Below are 22,229 nucleotides of genomic sequence, written 5' to 3' on the forward strand. Positions count from 1 at the left end.
TTAAATTATTTCAAAGGCTGCCTTACAGAAAATTCTATAATCCCTCTACTATTTCTTTCATTAAATGTTTTGGATGTTGATATTCATTGAGGATTATTTGTTTTAATTTTAACTCATCCAACTTTAATGTGTCTGTGAGTATAAATCATTTAAATAATGTCTAGTATATTAGCTAATCAAAATTAAATTTGAAATCCAAAACCTCTGTGCAGCTCCTAATTGCTTCTTAGGTACTGCCAGAACATTTGCTCATGCTAGACATGCACATCTCTCTGTGCAATCTCACACTCCTTCCCTGCATCATAAGGAGCTCACATTATAATTTATCTTCCTAAGGGAGGAATATTCCTTGTAGAGGTCATTTTTAAGAAAACTCAGACATGAATTTCGAACACGTTGACTTCACTTCCCCTCTCCAAGATAATTGCCTTATCCAGGCTGCTGAAGGAGCAATTTTAAGGATATAATCTGGCAATCGGTCTTTAGAGAGGCTGTGAGCAAATGAAAACAGCAAACTCAATAAGAAAGGAAGAGCAGGTGTTCCTTCAATTAGGAAGAAAAGAGAAGTTTCGGATAATGAGACTATGATGAAACTAGTGAAGGATACAACATGTAAAACAAAATCTTAAGCTTGATTCTCTTCCCACATGCTCATCTCCATGCCTCCTTAATTAAATGAGCAAGTTAGTTTGCATCTTTTAACATTCAATCTCAAAACAAGTCTCTCTTTTCATCTTTAAGTAATGACAATGTAGATTGCTGAATATGTAAAACACTATAAGAAATTAGTTTACAAGTCTCTTACTTAATTGAAGTGGATTGTAGCACCTTGTGGCTATTAAAGTTACAGTGAACATCAGCTTTGCTCTTCAAATATTAATATGTGAACACTATACATGAATATCACATTATTTAGACCTTGAGAAAATACATCTATATAGATTGTCCATATTTTGTTTTATTCTAATATGTATTGATTTGTTATCCCCAAGAAGAAAATTGATTAATGCGTTAGGGAAATAATGTTGCCTGAATAAAACAATTAGATTCTTGCTGAACAAGTTATTGTAGTAACTATTGAATTGCTTGAGAAGTACAGGTTTTAAATCTCTGTTTAATGCAGTTGTACAACTATATTCTTCCAGTGACACCAGGAGAAGCCAAGGCCAAAGGGTATGAGACCATTGAGACCATGAGAGACTACTGATTAGCATAATTTGTTTGTTTTTAAGGAAAATTATGGATTCTTTTCTTCTACATAAATAGAAGATATTGTAGTTAATAAAAAGACTCTGATGAGTAATATAAACTGAACTAAAAGTTTCTCTCCAGCAACCTGAAATCTTAATCAGTTTGAGGGTGAGAAAGGGGATCCCTATCAACCATTAAATAATCTGCACCATTACTGAAGTGAGAGGAAGGAGAAAGATGTAGGGGAAGAGGGGATGTGAAGGGGAGTACTAGGAAGAAGGGGAACAGCAGTCAGGTTGTAATATATAAGAGAACTTTTTAGAGCCATGTATACCTTCACTAGCAATAAATAGATGAAACTCATTTTTTAAAATGAAAAAAATCTTGAGTCATCTCTATGTAAATTGAAAGGGTAATAGAAGAGTACAAACTAATCCAATGATAGAAATGGTAATTTTCCTTCCTTCTACTTCAGTGCCAGGAGAATATACTTGCCAGTGCCCTGAGACTTCCTTCATTAACAAAAAATCTCTGATGTCACAGATGTGCTTATGAACAGCACATCTCCTGTCATATACGTCACTATTAACATTGGTCCACAGCACTAATTTTAGTCTCTGTTACTATGGTTAAGGAAAGGGCATCTCTAGTTTGAAGAAAATGTACTTTTATCTACTAATTTAGTTTATTCTAAATATATATATATATATATGAATTACCAATGGCACCATATGTGATCTGTAAAAATACGCTAAGGTTCTAGAAAAATATCAAAAGGATTATATGCCTACCCTGCTCTTACCAGTTCACCATTAAAAAATAAATAGAAAAGATCTGATTATATTCCTGTAATTCTACCTTCAGAATGTCAAGTGCCTTTAACAAGCACAAGGACAAAATATGCTTAGCTTACTTGTAACTGCAGTACAAACAAAGTTACAAGCTGACAGAGTGGCAGAAACGGGAGAGAATAAAATAATGTCTTCTTGCACTGTTTCTCTTCTATCCTCCTATAATAAAGATGAATATTTTGGCTACAATTGGACTAAACATGAGATCAAGGTAAGAGAAGGCAGCATTAAAGGCTCTGACCGGACAGCTCAGGAATGTTTGGTTGGTGGTAGGGGGGTAGCACAAACTGATAGATTCTGCCCACATGTCTGACATTACGTCTGGCTTCTATGTTTACATTTTCACAAAGTCAGCAGGATAAGAAAAATCGATCAGTGATAGCTGGCATTTTTACTACAAAGTAGGGACACGAATTATACTAACTAAATTACCATTTTTAGAAAGATAGTTTTCATTTGAGTTCCATAACCAGAGGTAAGACTTTGCAATAACAAACTCTGCCAACCCAGATAGGGAGGCCCTAGATTCTTATCTCAAAACTAGAGGATGAGGCAAGGCTCACTAGGACCTACACCTTCATTTGATTGGTTGTTGTTTGTGGTGGTGGTGGTGGTGGTTGGCATTATTTTCACTGAGAGCTTTTAAATATTAGTATTTATAACATAATTTGTCTGTTTTTGTTTCACAAAAGCTGACATTCTCCTATGTAATATCTATAGGCAAACCAAGAAGTAGCGATTTAGGCTGAAGAAACAAAGGCTCTGTGAATTGCAGAGAGCTGCATGTACAGCCCACGGACAGAATTATTTTTAGTTTGGTAAATATACGTGCAATAAATTCCATGTAGTGGAGCAAACACCACAGGAGGTTCAGAGCAAAGGCTAAGGAGGTCAAGGCAGCCTTTGGCAATATAGTAAATTCAAGGCCAGCCTGGGCTACAAGAGATCCTGCCTCTAAAGCTCATGAATAAATAACTAAGCCCTTGAAAAATATAGCTCATTTGTCATGACATATAAACATATTTGAATAAAATTTGCTTTTCTACTCAGAGTTCTCATTCTGTGTGGGTTGAGAAATTTATTTTTAGTGTGAAACTTTTCTTAAAATCCTTATACAAGACACTAAATTTTAAAATATCTCCTGACCTTGGGACTCTTTTCCTCCTGTTGAGTTGCTTTATCTTGCCTTCGTATGAGGGCTTGTGCCTTGTTGTATTGTATCTTGTTTTGTCCTGTTTCATTGTCTTCTGTCGGAGGCCTACTCTTTTCTAAAGAGAAATGGGAGGGGGAGTGAATCTTGAGAAGAGGAGAAGTTGGAGGGGGGGGATAAAAGGACTAGGGGGCAGATTAACTGTGGTCAGTATGTATTGTATGACAGAATAATCTATTTTCAATTAAAAATACCTCAAAAAACAATATTTCTGAAAGAATTTATATAAATATAATTATTTGAGAGCTATATATGGTAAAGCAGATTATGTGCCCTATTAGAAATAAATAAAATACCAAGAATGTGAGACTAGTTGAGCACAAAAGTAGTTAAACTTGGTGAGATGTGAAATTAGATTTTAATGCATGCAAAACACATTCCAATATTTTTAGGTGGAGGCTGATTGACTTTTCTCGGTGTTTAAAATTAAAAGCTGCCTTTAGGCAGTTAAGAACCTTTGGAGAGCATTTGGTATTACTAAACTCAAGCACTTAGATTCAGGTCTACCACAGAACTGTGCAAAGACCAAACAAAGTCTCATCCCAGGAAAGATTTTGGTGTGCCCATGTGCCAGTTCTGTCCCACATAGCAAGTTCAATCAGATTCTCTTCCCAGGTGAACCCACCTCCATATACTATGGGAAGTATGTTTACTTTTTCTAATCTCCTGCTCAGGTTTTACTCATTCTCCTTTGCCCTCAATAGCCGTTAATGATAATAATGAAATAACAACTAATACATGGTTAGATAGGTCCTTGTTAAGCATTGATGACTGTACTCAATAACTATCTTATTATAATCCCATATCTACATGCAGAAGGAAAAATTATTCATCTCCATATACCATTAGAAAGAAATGAGATTTAAATGCTAAGTACCTCATCAGAAGTCACGTAGCTCACAAGGGGAGTTTGAAATAACTCATGTCTATGTAGCTCCAAAACTGCACAAAGACATGGAAGCCCTGGATGTGCCATCTCAAATTTTGTTAGATTGCACTTACTTTTTTTCTATCAATGGGTAGATGACAATTCATTTAACTCTCAAGTTCTCTAGGAGTTAAAAATGTTTTTAAAATCTCTGTGCTGAAATTATATTCTACTCAATAACCATGTATTGAATGCTTTAAGGCAAGACACTAGTCTAGGTAGGTGAAAATCAGTGTAACGCGTAATAGTCTTCACCCACTACTTAAATTCACTTCTTTCAGTGTTAGAAAGATTGTAAATTTTACTCAGAGATCATACATGGGAATTATTGTCATGATATGTCTTTCCATAAAATGTATCTTCTATGGGTTTAAGACAGTTTACTGTAATGTATTCTGTAGAGCCATACAAGCATGTAATTTGAAGAAAATATAAACTAACAACCTTGGTTTTACAAGATAGGAGATATAGATATATATAACAGTATGATGCACTAACCCTGATGCATCATGTACAGAGTTTCAACTATGGATTCTACTTTCACACATTATCTTTTATTTCTTATTACTTACTTGTCCAGAATAAGAAGTGCCAAATTCAATATTATGGTCATCTGGGAAGGACATGCTTTGCCTCTCATAACTGTTAGAGTACAGTGGTATTTTATCTCAGGATGTGGTGTCTTTATTCATATCACATTAAACATCTTATGCAATAGTGTCAGTATTACAAGGAGCCAGAGTAGGTGAATGATTGCCATGAATCCTGAATAATATCAACTTCATCTAAATGAATGTTGAGTGAAACATGGGGTTTAACTAATAAGAAATCTGTGCAGGACATACAAACCATTTGCATTTCTTATTTGCATTGATATCATGATAACCTTGTAGGAGGAAAATTCAGAAAGGTGAGCATTGAAAAGCAGTTTTTATTCAGAGGTATTTAATTCAACAAATATTCATCAAATTCTTACTGTTTCAAAAACATCTTAGGTGCCAGGGATAAATAAATTTTTCAAGTATAAAATTAACTTATGATAGTTTGAAAAGGAATATATGAGCAAAAGCTATTTATCTGTTAATTATGTGGTTATATGATATGTATAACAAATGGATACAGACTTTAAGATAATTTAAAGAGCAAATAGCATACAAGTACTTCAAAATCTATCTAGTGATTTAAAAAATTGAGAGAAATCACAGAACTTAGTATCTAAACAATATGCTAAACCTACAATTTTTTGAGAAATTAACATGTGTTCCAAAGTCATTTGGGGCAGGATAAAATTAATGGGACAGCATTAACTACCAGAGGCAAATATGATCAAAGCATATTATAAGCACATGTGAAAATGTCATAATAATTCCTGTGTAAAATTAATATACACTAATAAAACATAATAAGTCAATTTTGTAGATATGTTGATATCTGATGTTGATATACATACAGACCCACTCCAAACTTTTTTTCTAGTTCTCTTCCATTAAGTGTAAGAATAACACAGAAAATAGCAAGCATATTTTTCTTGCCTTCTAACAGAGTGCCTAAAGCCAAAAAGAGAGTATCAAGAGACATCAAATACAATGATGCCATTCTTAAGGCTAATTTTCTGAGAAATTTTCACTATAACAAGTCAAGTCCTAAGCATTTAGTTTCTGAAATACAAAGATATAACTAGAGTAAAATCTAAATTAAAAATAAACCAATTTAGATAGATAGTATTTTCCTCAAAAACCCAAAGTCAGTATTTGTAGATAGATAGATAGATAGATAGATAGATAGATAGATAGATAGATAGATAGATAGAGATAGATAAATAGGTAGGTAGATATTCACACATATGGCTGTGAGTGTTTGTGTGTATGAGGTATGTATGTGTGTGTTTGTATACGTATGTGAGTGTGTGTTTATGCATGTTAATGTGTCTGTGTGGATGCATACAGTTGTGTGTATGTGTGTGTGTGCATGTGTAAATAAGAAAAAGAAATATTATTCTAGGACAAAAAAAAGCAGTGGTTTCATCCAACAATTGAAAGTCATAAATAAAAATAAATTTGATCATTGCTGGTGTTCAGTTGTCAATAACTACACCTTAATACGCACATAATTTGAGAAAAAATCCACCCATTTAAGCTAAAATAATTATGAAAATTTGAGCCAATTTGGGAGCCTGTTTTTTCCCTGAAGACAAGATATTACAGAATCCTGACTATACCATATGAGTTACCTTCCATTCCATTCCTTTCCATTCCATAAACACATAGAGCAAACCTATGACACCTAAAATTCTTCTGGGCTAATGTAAAATTCAGATTGTACAGGATTACTCTCTCTAATTCAAGAAAACAGACTCACAAGTGTAGACTCTAGAAAAGAGTTTCCACAAAGTCCTTGAATTATTAAAAATATCAAAATAAATCCTAAAAATCTGCTCTGTAAGAGGACATTTGCAATAAGAAAACTCTCAACCACAAAAATACATTTCTATAGTATCTTGTCATAGAACTTTATAACTTGTACATATAAGATTCAAAGAGATAATTTTCCATCTGCCAAAAGACAGTATCTTATGCCATCATCAAATAGTAATAAACTTTTTAAAAGCACAGATATAAGTAACTAATCATTACTCATTTTCAGTAAGCACCATTTATGCCCCATTTAACTCATATGTTGGACCAAGTAATAAGCAAACGAAAGGGCAGGCTTAAATGAATAACATTCTTTCCTATAATTGAAACTTCAGTCTTCCACAAATTATTGCTAAAATAAGTCAGCAAAAAAATTAACAAATATATTTCATAATTTAAAAATCAAAAATGTATAATACATAAAAACAGTAGAAGATTAAATTCAATGAGTAGACAATTTACAAGTTTAAAAACATAACTGTTTATGCTTCAAAGATATAGTTATTGACTGCATTCTGGTCTTAAAATCATCTTTAACAAACCTTATAAGAATATTTATTATGTGTGGCTAGAGAGATAGCTCAACAGTCAAGAACATTGATTGCTTTCAGAGGATTAAAGTTTAGTTCCCAGCACCTACATGCAGCTCACAGTGGGCTACTCCAATCCCAGCAGAATATGGCATCTTCTTCTGATCTGCACAGTTGCTGTAGGTACATGGTGTACATATATACTTACAGGCAAAACACCCATACACACAAAAACATTTTCACATGTTTAAAAGAGTTGTAAAAAGGGGACATTTGAAATATAAACAAATAAAACAATTAATAAAAAGAGTATTATGAAACAGCCCCCCTCCCTCTACCTGCAACTGACCAAAAAATATATGGTACAATATGCAATGTATAGAAATGAAAAAGTAGAAAAATTGTCAGCTAACTCATCCTCAGAAGAGTTATTGATCAATAAAGTAAAAATCAGTTGGCAAAGAATTAAAAATGTGTTCCAGCAAGTACATAGGCAGTATTGTAAGACAGAGAGAGAAAATGCACGATCAAGAAGAAATTAATTATTTAGCAAAGTTTAGGGGCTGGGGACATCCTGAGAATGTGCAATGTGAACATAATGCTGACTGTGCTATATCATGCTGAAGTGTAGGGATTAAAATAAATAAGCAACAGAGAATAAACCATAAAACTTAAGCAGATAAGGAATAAACTACTGTTTGATTCTTAAAAGAGTATGTCCATAGGAAGAATTGTGAATGGGTTGGGAATTAGGCTGCTCAAGGCTAGTTAAAAAGAGAGAGGAAGCCAGAAACAGGCTACCAGCCCTTCTTAATCATTCTCCTAGGAAACTTCACACTGCTCATTGTTCTTAGCACACAATTTCAGTTAAATTTTGCAAACTTATCCCTACTTTGTTCTGTGAACGCCTGTATTACCGTACTATTATAAGTCATATGATTATTGTCACAGAACACACAATACACTCTAATTTCTACCATAGGAATTGGATACAATAATTACAAAAGCCAGATACAATCCAATTTGCAGGTAGCTAACCGAACAAGTTCATTTGGCTCAGATTTCTGACACTTTACCTGGCTTCATAGAGAATCTTCCAGATAAGCCTCCCCGCTGCTGAGTAAGTTGACTTTCTATGTTAGCATAGTATCTTTCAGGTACATTAAGAAGACACAGCTCTCTAATTCTAAGAAACAGGTAATAATTTAATCTGTAAGGACACTGATTATTATGCCCAATATACAGAAAAGCAGTTAAGCAATCATCACGGTTTTAGTCTCTGTGAACACTTAATGCAAGAAATTCACTAAGACACCAAATGAAATTTGATAATCATCTTCAAAGAATATGTGTTCCTTTACTTCAGTTGGAGGAATCTTGTCAAGGCTGATAATTGGCTACTGTTGGGACTATTTTCCAGAGTTCTTCTTTTCTTCCTTTCACAAAGTACCCTCAGGCATTTCCAAAAATGTCTAAATCTCTTTCTATTGAGAATCAGGAACAGCCTTTGTGCTTTGAGAATCAGTGTCTAGTCTTTACCAACTTACTCTGCGTTAACTTACTTGAAATTAAAAGAAAACAAGATTGGATCAATCCCTTGGCAGTGATTCTGACCCAGTTCCTAAGATTAATCTTACTTTTCATATATTACAGGTGTCACAATGACCACCAGCACTGCAAGAGCTCTATGCATGATTCTCAGGAGAGGTTGTAACAAATGCAGGCCTCATGATTCTTTTAGCAAAAGCTGTGAAGGAGAAAACAAACAAGTTATGATGAACTTCCTGATGAGTAGGATGAGGATGAAGAAAGAGATGGCTCTAGAGAAGGCTCCAGAGAACTGATGCTTGAATGAACGCTGAAACCCAGTGAACTAGAGGATGGTTGTTAAACATCTGAGCTTTCTAGAAGATTGTAAAACTCTGTGGTAGAGACCAAGAAGCTCAAAGGAAAGGTGGGAAGCGGATGTTCATTGCTGGCTGCTAACACTGTGTAACTACTGTAATATCTGAGATTGCCTACCAACTGTGTGCAAGGAGGAAGAAGGAACTGATCAAGAACAAACTCCCAGAAAACGGAAGTGTTAGAAAGCACACACGGAAGGAATCTATAAAAGATTCTCAAAGTGACAGCTCGGATAGCTAAAAATTCCAATCATTCATACACATTTGAAAATATTCTACTGTCAATTCCTCAATAAGAATTCAATAATGTATATGCCAAGAGCTCGAAGGCTTACATTCAATAGCACAGGAGTGGATCAGAGGCCTTTAATGTAAAATTTAGACATTGGATTATTAAAAAACACGGGGCATGATAGAATGTGGGAAAATATTCTTATGGGAGGGAAGCAATGTTTATTCTTTGTTTTTGTGGTTACTTAGAATCATTCTCTTTCAGTTCAACTGTAAGCTACAGTAAACATTTGTAATTTTTATTGACTTTTCAGCTTATCATCTTGCTTAGTTTAAACTTTGATACTATTTGTCAATAAGTTAACAGGTAGAAAAATGATATTTCAGTCTGAATTCTGATTTCTTTGTATATGCTTGGAAGGAATGTCATAACATTGAATAATCACAGTTTATAAATTTAGCAAATAGCATATCTCACTAAGCATCAGTAAGTAGAGACATAGAAGATAAAAATCCTAGTCTGAGCATGTGTTCAGATGATATTAAAATAGCAAAACTCTATTCATATCAGGGTGAAATACATTACTACTATATTATCTATAGAACTTTTCCATTCCTTCTTTTCCCATTGTCCTCTAAAAAGTTATCGAAACCTATGTCAAGAGTATTTAAAAATAAAATATATTTTGGCCAAAATAGTCACTACCTGCCTTGCACTGGCTTAGGTGAGGAAGAAATGTCTCCACCCCTAACCCTACTTGTGCCTATGGCAGACAGGAGAGCTAGCCCCAATGACATGAAACCAAGAGAGCCTGTGGGTCCCTGCCCCTCTCTGACTACAGCACTAGGGAGAGCAGTTCCTACCCCTTGCCTGGGAAACACAGAATAGCTGGCCCCACTGGCTGGCATGGGTGATGCCCAAGGGCATTCAGATCTAGAGAGCTGGCTCTGCCTCCTTGCTGGCATCGTGCTGGGTGAGCTAGTTGGGGCAGTGCTAGAGATCTCACCCTGTGGTGAGGGTGCAGAACAGCTGACCAACTGTCCAACACACCTTCTACCCAGGCTCAGATCCAGGACTTTGAGTTAGCCCATCCCAACATCTATCTCACTTATGAACTGCTGGAGCAGGTGAAGAAGCTGGTCCTACAGATCCAAAGTTACAGGATCTCCGTGACATGGGACAACAACAGGATATCCAATAAGTGTCTCAATAAGGATTCAGTATTGATAGTGTAAGCAGAAACTAGAGGCCTTGAACCATACCAATGACTTATTGCAATGAGGATTTGCAAGTGCAGTGGTATACTCTGTGAAACACTGGAACACACTACAGCTTTCATGGGGAGATAGAGTTATTGGGTTCTTTTATTTTTTTTCTTTTATTTTGGGTGAAGTTGTGAGGGTGGAGGAAAGATGTGGAGGGACGGGGAGATGAGTGGGGTTGGGATGCGTGATGTGAAATCCACAAAGAATCAACAAAAAGTTTTAAAAAATCATTTTCACAGGGAAAGAATTGTTAGACATTCTAAAGTCGGTGTATATTGTCTTTACTCCAGTTCATAAAGATATAGAATCAATTAAAGTATATGCTACAGAATAATATTTATAGAGATGAAGGCAGTTACATATTATGACCTGACTAAGAAGTGTATGAAATGTACTCAGCTCCACTGTACACACCTAAGATACATTTAATTGTTTCCACTGTGTATTTCACATCCTGTAATTACTAAGTGGCTAGAACGTCTTTCTTTCAGGGATGATTTAATGAGGGTACTTATCATTAGGCGAAGTACATGGAACTGCTCACTCTTTGAACCCTGACTCACTCACATATGAACATTGAGAAAGTTGATGAGATGAAATAAATTCTAACTGTGTCTGTTGGCCTAGAGCAATCAACGGATCAAAACATTGATTTTACAAAGTGGATTTGAAAACATTAAACAAAATGCTGAGTTAGACGGGTTTATTTATTTTCGCTTCTCCTAAAACAATGTTTCCACACCAGATAAAAGTAAGGAGCATTAGAATTTCATAGTTGTGGCAGTATGTGTAATTATTCTTCACAAAGGCCAACTTTGAAAGCAATGAAAAGTGAAATAGTTACTAATATCAGAATAAATTTGAATAAGAAAAAAGTCTCAAAAATCAGTGTTCCATATCAGACTGCCAGACCAAAGGCATACAGGATTTCACTTTGTGGCCAACAGGTTCCAAAGTTCCTGAGCTAATTCATAGTGACATAACACACATGGCATACCTATATAGGAACAGCATTCTAATTCCAACTGTGTAACTACAGTTTGTTGCTTCTGATGAACAAGAAAATTCATAGAGGTCTGAGTCTTTGCAAGATATATGTAACACTATGGCATTGTTTTCATGGCTGAAAATCTTACAAATTTTGGAGTCACAGCAAAAGAGCCTTGTAATTTCAAATATATATATATATATATATATATATATATATATATGCATTTGTTTATAGTAAATTCTTACTTATGAAAGTATGGAAGACTAGAATCATTGTCTTATGTGCCCAATAGTTAGATTAAGGTAGAAGTAGTTGTTAGAATGGAAACACAAATATGCCCTTATGGTAAATGCAAAGGGTATCAATATCAGGGGTAGGCAGTATCAGTTTCAGAACAAGAAGGTTTCTTAAAGTCAAATAACCAAGCAGCTGCTTAGGGTAAGTGAAATATATTTTGTTTCTAAAACTCGATAAACTTTCTCATGTCTCTCATGTTGAGGGAGAGGCAGAAAGGCTCAAATACAATTCTATAAATCTCGAGGTAAGCAATCTATTTCCTTGGACTAGCATTTTTTCCCATTTGAGGTTTAAAAACATAGAGATACACTTTGTAAATAGAGTCCTAGAATGGCAATGATAAAGTAATTTTCTATTCGTGACTTTTTTAATTTCATGTTTCATAAAAATCACTCTTTTCCCATGAAAGCTGATGTCGGTGTTTCTACACCACTACCCAAAAAAGTTCCAAAGGCCCTTTTAAAAATACTGGGTATATAGGTTTTTTTTTTAAAAAAAAAAAAAAACATTACATGAGAAGACTAGAAATTATCAACACATGTGAAAACAAGAAAGTGACTATGTGTGAGCTAGTAACTGAGCATCGCAGTCCCCATTTAAGATGAATATAGTATATTTTTAATTCTCTCAGAGTTAAGGCTTTCATTTTTAATTGTTTCAGACATAACTCAGAATGTTTATAGCTGGTAGCCATTTTTGATTCCACTGAGGCAAAGACTAGGCAGGACGCTTCTATGACCAAGAGCAACATGAAGCTGTCTGACACCCTACCCTGCTCTGAAGTTCAGAACAGCTCCAGCCTGTTCACTACTTGTCACAGAAGCAGTCATACTGCAGCACTGACAGGCACTGTGCAGCTCCAAGGAGAGCATCTTCAGAAGAGCGCCAGCCTCCAGCACTGTTAGGGAAAGGGAAGGCACCTAAGAAGTGATGATTCTTCAAGGAAATAAATGTTATGCACTTAGTCACATCTGCTTGACCTAGAAATACTCCAATTCAAAAGGTTTAGAAAATGCCCTCAGAAAGCCTTATTAAGTATCGATCTCTTATGTAGATACAAGAAATGCCTTTCTCAAGCAATATACTGCTATGCTTTTAAGAGTTTACACATAAAAGACTTTTTCACAAAATTAGAGAAAATATTAACAAAAAATTATGTCAACACTTAAAACCAAATTTATTTTATAGACATGTATTTTAATTTCATTAAATATCAAGAATTTCTATTGGTAACTTTAGACTTATTGTGAAATAAATAATCTAATGTTCATTTTCAGAATTCTGCTTTGTCATAATTCTAAGTACACAACAATTCACATTTGTATATGTGTGTATTAATTTTTAAAACAGAAACTGCACAAAATGCTGAAATAAAGTCAAATTCATGTTACATGTTTTAACAAAATTAAAATTTGTACTAACCTGAAATGTAAAATAATGGAGAAAATATATAAAATTATGTAAGATTTAATTTTCCAGAGTTGTGTTAAGGTTATAAACCTACTATGCTAGTTTTATTAACTATCTATCAAATTTAAAAACCTTTGAGATAAACACTCATGTAGCCTGGTTGGCCTCATATTTACTGTATAGTTGAAGATAACTTGAACTCCTGATTCTCTACATCTGCCTTCCATTTCCTGGTATTATTAACATGTGCACAAACCTAGGCTTCCTTCACTTAGTATTGGGTTTTATTATCAAATATCAACCTAAAGTAATTTAGCCCAAATATTAGGGATGAATATAATGGATTGTTATTGTTGCTGCTTATGCTGCTGCTGTTGTTGTTTAAGACATGCAAAGTGAAGAGCTATTCTCAATTAAGAGGAAACACTCTGATAGCTGTTCAAATGTCACCGCTCACACTCCAAACAGAAAAGTCAGAGTAAACTATTTTTCTGGGAGAAATGCCTTCTAGATATATCCGAGTTTTAAACTATGTATGGTACACAGAGTGTAAAAATAGAAGACAGAGAATCAAGTCGTTATTTCATTTCTTAAATTAACCTTTTGATTTTCTGAGCTATAATTTAGACTTACGAAATGAAAATATCATATTGATCATACAACCTGGCTTGATGTTCAGATGAGAAATATTTGGAGGATGGAAATGGCTGTGTTAAATGTATCAGTTTGAAAATTAGTTTCTTCGAAGAAGATATAAACCTGCCATTTTCCAAAAGTTCAGGTAGCCAAAGACCAGAGAATTAAGAGAGCATATGACCATGAGGTTTCTAACTTAAACCTTTGCATCTTACAGTTCTTGGCTCTGGTGAACTGTAAGCTAAGATCAAGCAGAATTGATAATAGCCCTAATCTGAGATACTTTCAATGAATAGGTTAAATACTGGGATTATTTTCAATGTATCTTTAAAGAAATATAGTCAGCCATAGGTTAAAAATGATTACAACAAAACACTACAATGAAAGTCAGCTTCCAGGCTTAGTATTTGCTACCCTTCAAAACCTGAAAACTGAAAGCTTTAAGAGCCATGCCCACATAGCTACCTCTGGTGCCTTGGTGAGCCAGAATTTGAACTATATCTGATTGTATAAACAATCAATGCAATTTATACCATGAAAGAGAACCATGTAAGAGCTCCCAAGACTGCTACCTGCAAAGAAGATGCTCTGGTACCTGTGTCTATCTCTGCTTTCTAATATTTTGGTAGAAATTGAATGTTTCAAATAATACCTAAGTCTAAACTTTAGCTTCATTTTCTCTGATAGGCATTGCCATGGAAATAAGAGTCTTTCAGAGTAGATACAGAAATGTTTTACTTTTAAACTTTTGGAGTGTTTGTTTGTTTGTTTGTTTGTTTTTATATATCCTCTTGGCTTAGAAGGACTCTGTTACCTATTTAATGGCACAAAACTATGACCATATCTTATCATATTTTTATAACCAGCCTAAAAATAACTTATCTAGGCATATACCAAGACAACTCCCAAGGCATATAATACAATTTTTAATATTTAGAACCTAAAGGAATATGACAATTTTTTTAAAAAAAATACTCATCCTTAAAAGTGCCCATTCTCCAGTAAGCTCAGAATTCTCTACTCAGTTTTATTCAAAATATAAGATTTTCTATAATTTTAACTTACACACATGAAAAAATTTAGCCAAAGAAAAAATATACATATGCTAGTAAAATTACCATATTAAAATCTACATTCTTTTAATGAGGTAACTTTGATTCTCAGAGTTCTAGAGGCTAAGAATCACAAACCGTGGGTAATGTTAAACTACTAAACTTATAACATTTTATTTTGATATGTGACATTTGCTCACCTAATAAGTCAAAATTTAAATGCATGTTCTCAAAAAATCCATAGAGATCTGAACCACAGCAAGTGGTCATTTTCTTTAGTACTTTAAAGCTCTAAATCTGCTGTATTGCATTTTACCTGAAATCCCGATCTGTATGACAAATAACAAGGTATCATACAAAAGGAATGCCCCAAAAGACGCACACTGAATTATTGTCTTACAACATTAAGCCATCTTGCAGAGCTATGATTTTGAGCCTATAAATCTTGAGATATTCTTTTTTTACTGCAACTTCAAAATTTGATGTATCTTCAGTTGGTAAAGTCTGGAGATCAGCCAGTAGGAGCTTTGAGTCTGAGCTTACTAATGACACCAATTGACGGAAGGTTCTCTAATGTATCTATACAAGTCTTCTCACAATAGCAATTTTGTCCTCGTTCTCTTTCCATACATATTAAACATATCTCTTTGTTCAACTATAAATAATATTTCATTTCTATTCAAATTTACTTCACTTCAATTAACTACATTTCTGGATTTAAAAAAAAAATATATTATACTCCTTAGGACTCACATGGTGGAACTGACCCCTAAAAGTTTTCTCTGACCTCCACATGTATACCGCTGAAATTCACACACCTACATACACACACTAAACCAAACACACAACAAATTATGTAATGATAAACAAAAGCAAATGATAATTCCTATACATACACTGATGAGACAATTTTATTCTTCAATAACTTAGTCACTTCCTAGAATACTCGTTACCTATCATTCCTCAGAAATTTCAATCTTGAGCTGACAAAAAAATTATCTATTTGTCTATCTGTCTCTATGTATGTATGTATGTATGTATGTATTTATATTATGCAAAATATTATATACTTCAGGATGTTTTGATGTATGTTACATTGTAAAGTGTCTATGACATGATAACAAATATAAGATTACATAGTGTAACATATTTTACAAAATATAAATGTAAGTTTCAAATGTCTCACCACAAAAACTATCAGGTAAGAAACATGTAAATGAACTTGATATTGAAAACATCTGAAAACATAATGTTGTTTACCATAAAATATCATCGTGTTGTCATGTTGTTTGCCATAAAAAATCTGAAAACATCATGTTGTTTACCATAAAGGCATACAACTCTTATTTACTAATTAAGATAATATTAACTTTAAAAGTCAAATTTAATTACAATTAAATCTCTGAATAATTCTTGTTATCAAAATGTTCAAACTGGACATAACTGGAGAGAAATTCTAACTCCTAAAGATGTCAAAGATGTCAAAAAGCCACTGTACACATATACGTTTCCTTATTCTTAACCAAAAAGTGGGAATATAAAAAGCAGGTTGCTAAAAATATGGCATGTGTTGGAGAGTACTATTTTTCACTATGGAATGACTAACATAAAAAATACCACCTACTTACACTCTTGCAAGGACTCCCACACTGCACCAAGCTCCACTTTTCTGGGCTGTGTGTCTTATTGATGAAACAAAAAAAAAATCATTTTTAGAATTCCTCCAAGTGCCAACACTCTTATTTGATTGAATTGTAGACAAATGTACTGTGGTATTTGTTACAGACTTCTGCATTTTGGAATAAACCACTTGTTTAAATATATGCACGCTTTTGCTGGGTAATCATTTCTTTCCCATACAGTACTTCCCTAATGGCCTAATTGTATCATTCTGAGAGGGTTTTGCCTTGCCTATATAGGTCAAGTTTCGAGTTCTTAGCTGACAAAATTGTGTTCAATTTAAAGAGATAACATTAAGCAACTGTAGCCAGTGTTTATCACATTTACTTCAACAATTTAATTACCCGGATTAAAAAGTTGGTTTATGCATAGCAGGATAAACTAAATAGTTTACCATTTTGTCTTTAGAAAGGAACTTTAAAAATAGAATCACACTTAATGCTGTTCCAATAGTAGAAAAATTTGCTTTAACTTCTAACCGGTTTGTTTCTTGAAAGAAAATTTGAAAATGAATAAGTAAAAGGTTAAATTAAATATAACATTAAAATGTGCTATATAGTCTTGGAGGTTTTCATGTTTCTGATACACAAGCAATTTAGATTATACAAGAATAAATTACTTGCATTTAAAAGCCTAACTTTCTACATGCCAATACAGGAAAATAGAACCTATTCTTCTAATACTCAATGCTCATGATCTTACCCATAATTTTTTCGTGCCCAGTGTTTCATAATCATAAATTGTCTTTATAGTCATATTTTAAAGTGTCCACTCTGGGCACCAATTGTAGTTTGTTCTATGATGTAAGATCAGTTGTTCCAAAGGGAGAAAGGAAAATGTCTCAACACAAGCCAGAGTTAATACACACATACCAACTAGTCAGAGGCACTCAGTGCCCTGCACCTAGAGCTATTCCAGGCCTGAGGACACTCTTTCTAATATCAATATTCATTAACTCCCACATTTCCAAAGGAGTAACCCATATTCTGGGTTGTTTGATGTTGTTTCTTCTTTAAAACAAACACAGAAGCAGAATCCAGAGCAAAGTTTATACATTCAAACAGAGACAGATCAAAGAGAAAAGAACAGACCAACACTCTTTGGCTGGGAACTGGGTCCCTTTTCACTGAAGCTCTGGTTCATCAGAAGCTTGTGTGTAGAACAGAAGATGAATGTATCCTCGCCTTCATTAGCAAGTTCCACACACATAACTCTGTCTCAATTATCCACCAATAATCTTTTAATATGCATGTTGTATTTGTGATAGTGATAGCAATGATTTCACATCTAATTACTGAAAGCTAATCTTTAGTATTTCCAGTTGATCCATAAAGCACTATTGACTGAACAACATATAGGAAATATCAATGCCACACACGTAGCACAAATATATACACATACATACATATTCTTGTCAAATGTCATAAAGAAAAAACAGTTTACCATGAAACAAAGATGATGAGTACCACAATATTCTAACGATACTGAGATTTCATACTGAGCTAGACTGGGTTATTATAATACTCTACACATTTGCTTATTTATCTACTGCCTGGAAATAATTTCTGGATCCTTTAAAGCATCATAAAAACTAAAGTTTATGTAGCTATGCCTTAACAAAAATATCACTGGAATGGAGGGAAAAAGTAAATATCAAAACATCAAATGATGCTGCCACATACTTGTCTCAAGAATTTCTACGCCCATTTGTCTACTGATCACCAGGGAAGGTTGTCTAGTATAAAGCTATCACAGAATAGTTTGAACCAGAGAAACCTAAGAAACCCGAGCTGCTATAAGAAAGCCATTCCTCCATGTGATACCATCACAGACCACATGTTGTCCAGAGATTAAGTACTCCAGATTCGACATCAACTGCTTCCTAGTAAGGCTTAACTATATTATCTCCCTCCCTTGTGAGCTCTGACTCTCACAGAAGTATGACCTGATACAACTTTTCAGCAGTCTCCGTATAACTTTTCTTCTAGCAGCCCTTCATTTCTTCCCAGACATCCTCAAAAGTCTCTTTGCACCAAAGCCTTCTAGTCCTTTACAGAGCCTAGTACTTGATGGCTGAAAGATCCACAGTCTAATGGGTAGTAGCATTAAGGTTAAATGTGCCTCCCTGACTAACACCAGACAAAAGTTTCCATGGTGGACATGCTGCTTTTGTTCATGTAAACAATGTTGTGTCTATGTGTTCAGGAATTGACAACTAGAAACCTAAGGGGGTGGAGAGGTTATAGGAAATGATCAGCTCATTTCATGTTTACCCTCCATTTCTTGTAACAAAATGTTCTTTGTGCCGTACCCTATTGTTTGGGGTTGGGGGATTAATAATTACCTAATTCTCCATACTAAGCACATCACAGTCCTGTATTCTTTTCATGTAAAGCCTGCTCCCTCTTCCAAATCATTTGAGAGACTGCAGCAAGTGATCTTTTCAAGTACAAGGCAATGTGTCCTGTATTGGTACAATAGAGAGGTAACAGGACATTTCCATCCAGGCCAAGGTCTATTGACTGTGACCTTGGCCAAAGCACGGGACCTTGTTTGCCAACTTTAAACTGGAACATCTAATCTGCTTCTTCCCCAATTCATCTCCAAGGAACCCAGAAGCTTGGATTGAAGTACTGTCTATGGTGTATTCAAACAGTCCAGGGCTCCCTGGGGCTAGAGGCACAGTCTGGCACCAGAGGGCTCTACATACTTTTTCCTCTTGTGGCTTGGCAACCACAAGGTGACATTAGGACGCACTGGGGATGGGCAGCTTAGAGACTCTATCAGAACCAGCTGCAAGGGACTTCCCATTCCCTGAACTCACCTTCTTTTACAAACCCATTTACTTGACTCTATTCAGCAAATCTCTAAAGGTCAAGTTTCCCTGGCAGGAAGGGATGTTTAAAAAGTCCTCACCTGAACAAAGTCCTTAACCTGTAGAGGTCTACTAACCCCCACCCACTCATCCACCCGAAGCAGAATGGTAGTGTACAAAATGACTGGAGGAGGAGTAGGGTGAATATGTATGCATATTTAACACTTCAGCATCTCCTCATTTCAGCTTTATCATCTAAGAGTGAGCGGGACATTTAAATTATTTTGTGATCTGTTGATTTTTTTTTAAGTTCTTTATTTCTCTTTATATCTGCCCTGCAGGTAGAGATGCCCACTAGAAGAGTGGCAAATTGGTGGCCTGGGCACTCTGAGGCCACTCCAGGACAGGTAGTGCTAGAACACTGAAGGGCACCACATGGGGTGCAGCAGCAGACTGAGAAGGGTCTGGGACCCGGGAGGTTGGGCGGGGGCGGGGCGCCCCGCCCCCTCCAGAATCGCTTCCACCCGGGGCTCCCCTCCCCAGCTCCTCAGATCTGGCCTGGTAATAGGATTAGCTCGTTCCTCCGTGTGCTGGTGGTGACAAGCCAGCAGGGGACCCCTCATGTTTCTCCTCTCTCACCCTGTCCCCAGGATAATCACCACCCGTTCCCGCCCAAAGGCAGTGGCCATCAAGGGGGAAGCGGTGTGGTCGACGATAGGAAAAGGGGGTCTTTGCCTAGTGGTGGCCACAAACACCTCTGTGCAGCGAATTTGCGAACGGAAACCGGCTGTCCCGGTGTCGCACGGGGGCAGGAGCGGGACAGAAGTGAGGCGGGCGGGGACCGGAGGGAAAGTGGCCGCGGACAACTTTGCCGGGAAAGCGGGCGACCTGGAGTAGAGATGGGGCGACCTCCGTATCCTCAGCCAGCTCCGGGGCACCGAGGACCTCAGGTCCTGCAGCCCAGCTGCCTTTGTCACCAGCGAGGGGAGCACCGGGTGGCCTCCAGCCGGAACAACGACGCGGAGGGCAGCCCCGCGCGGGAGGGCTAGGGACAGCCGCCTGTGTGTTCGCGACCCAGGGAGGGGCGCTGCGCCCGGGGACACCCATCCACAGATGCCCCCTCACTGTCCGGCGGGACTACTCCGGAGATGCCGGGTAGCGCCAAGCAAAGCCCGGGATGTGAGCGCGGCAGAGCGGAAAGCCAGCGCCGCCGCCGCAGGACCACGTACCTTGAGCTCCTGGATGTCCAGGTCCGTGGATCTGTCCATGGAGCGAAACTAAAGGAAGTGGAGAGGAACCAGCCAAGTTGCTCCTCGAGCCGATCTAGTCTTTTAGTTTCCAGCTGAAACTCAGCTTTATCCTCCTCCAAGCCCCGGCAGCTTCTCTCAGTCTCATTCTCCGTGGTCTCGCCGCCTCCACCGGTTAAAAATAATATAAATAAATAAATATTAATGATAATTCACTTTGTTTTACTTCTTCAAAGATTTAGGGACAGTTGATCTTTACCGCCGTGCGACACAGCTCAGTCGAATCAAGTAGAGGAGGGGGAAAATCCACTCAATTTCAGATTTTTTTTTTCTTCTGCAATAAGCTTAGAAACCAGCGAGTTGCTGCATCCCAAGGAAAAAAGCTGCTTCCCTGGACAGCATCATGCGGCAAAATTCAAGCAAATGTGTTCAAACTGGAGAGAAGAGTATGTGATAAAAGCCTTCCTCCGTCAGGCATACTCTGGTAGCTAATTTAGCACGCCGTGAGTCTCAGACATTAGCAATCATCAATTTCCCTGGCAAGATAACTGGATCCCCGAAGTCCTGCATAGACTTGAAAAAAAAAAATGTCTTGGAGCTAAGAGGTATTCTTTCAGTGGGGAAAAGATGGTAATAAAGTCTGAAGGGATCTTCTCCTTTGAAGGTTATGCTAAGAGAGTTGAGAGAATAGGAGGAGGCTCCCACTGAGAGAAAAGAGCGTAGAGAAGAGAGGGAGACCGCAATTTTCCTCCTGCTTTGCTGTTTTACTGGCCTTCACCACCAGGTGACTGACTTCACTTCTCCCTTCCCACAGCCAGCACTAAGGGGATTTCTCTCATCTGTCAAAAAGCAACATTTCCTCTCCAGACAAATACAGTCGCTGGGTCTTAAAGACTGCCCTCTGTCCGGAATCCACTAGGTGACAGGCATTTTAATTCACTTACTGTTCCAGCTTCTTGCTCGGATAAGCACAGGGAGACACAGGCTTGCCTGTATCATTTTCATGCATCCAATTAAATCTCAGCTGTATCCATTAGATCTGAGCTGTTTAAATGTCAGATTGCTTTTACCTTAAATACTAATTTTTAAATGATGGAGAGTGGGGTTGTTAAAGATTTCTTGCCACGATGCATCTCAAAATAATGTAAGTTATCTGCTGGAAAAGCGCTTCTTTGAATTCATTCTAACAGGTCAATGCATTTTACTTGTAATATGTAAATTTGGAGGTAGGGGCTCCTCTGCTTCATTTGCATATTTTAGGGTAAACACCTTGATTTATGTTTAGGCTTCGGTCACCTTTTATTGTGGCATATAAAACTCTCAAATCTAAAAATGTTTTCAGATTTCAAAAAAAAGAGCAGTGTAAATTATTTTATTTCAAAAAGAATGTATCTTTTGAAAATAATTGAAACCTGCCCACATATACTTTTCTGGCCTCTTTCTCTAACTTCATTTTCATACTTCTGCACTGCTGAACTCCAGTCATCTGGTCTACCTGTGCGCCTGCTGTTCCTTCTGCTTTCCACTAGTACATACCTCTGCCTCTCTGTTAGGACATCTCTTTCCTCCTTTGACT

General features: G+C 36.4%; 1 protein-coding gene across 1 annotated transcript in view; it reads right to left on the bottom strand.

The window, feature by feature from the left end:
- Positions 1–21,422, bottom strand: part of Sgcz (sarcoglycan zeta) — a 1,017,502-nt gene extending 996,080 nt beyond the window's left edge. Inside the window, exon 1 of the mRNA XM_028768238.1 lies at positions 20,636–21,422. Within this exon, the coding sequence (XP_028624071.1) occupies positions 20,636–20,674 (39 nt within the window). The 5' untranslated portion in view covers positions 20,675–21,422. The remainder of the gene's footprint in view (positions 1–20,635) is intronic.
- Positions 21,423–22,229: the final 807 nt, after the last annotated feature.

The sequence above is a fragment of the Grammomys surdaster genome, unplaced genomic scaffold (assembly GCF_004785775.1).
Source record: "Grammomys surdaster isolate TR1022 unplaced genomic scaffold, NIH_TR_1.0 185, whole genome shotgun sequence".
Taxonomy (NCBI): Eukaryota; Metazoa; Chordata; class Mammalia; order Rodentia; family Muridae; genus Grammomys; species Grammomys surdaster.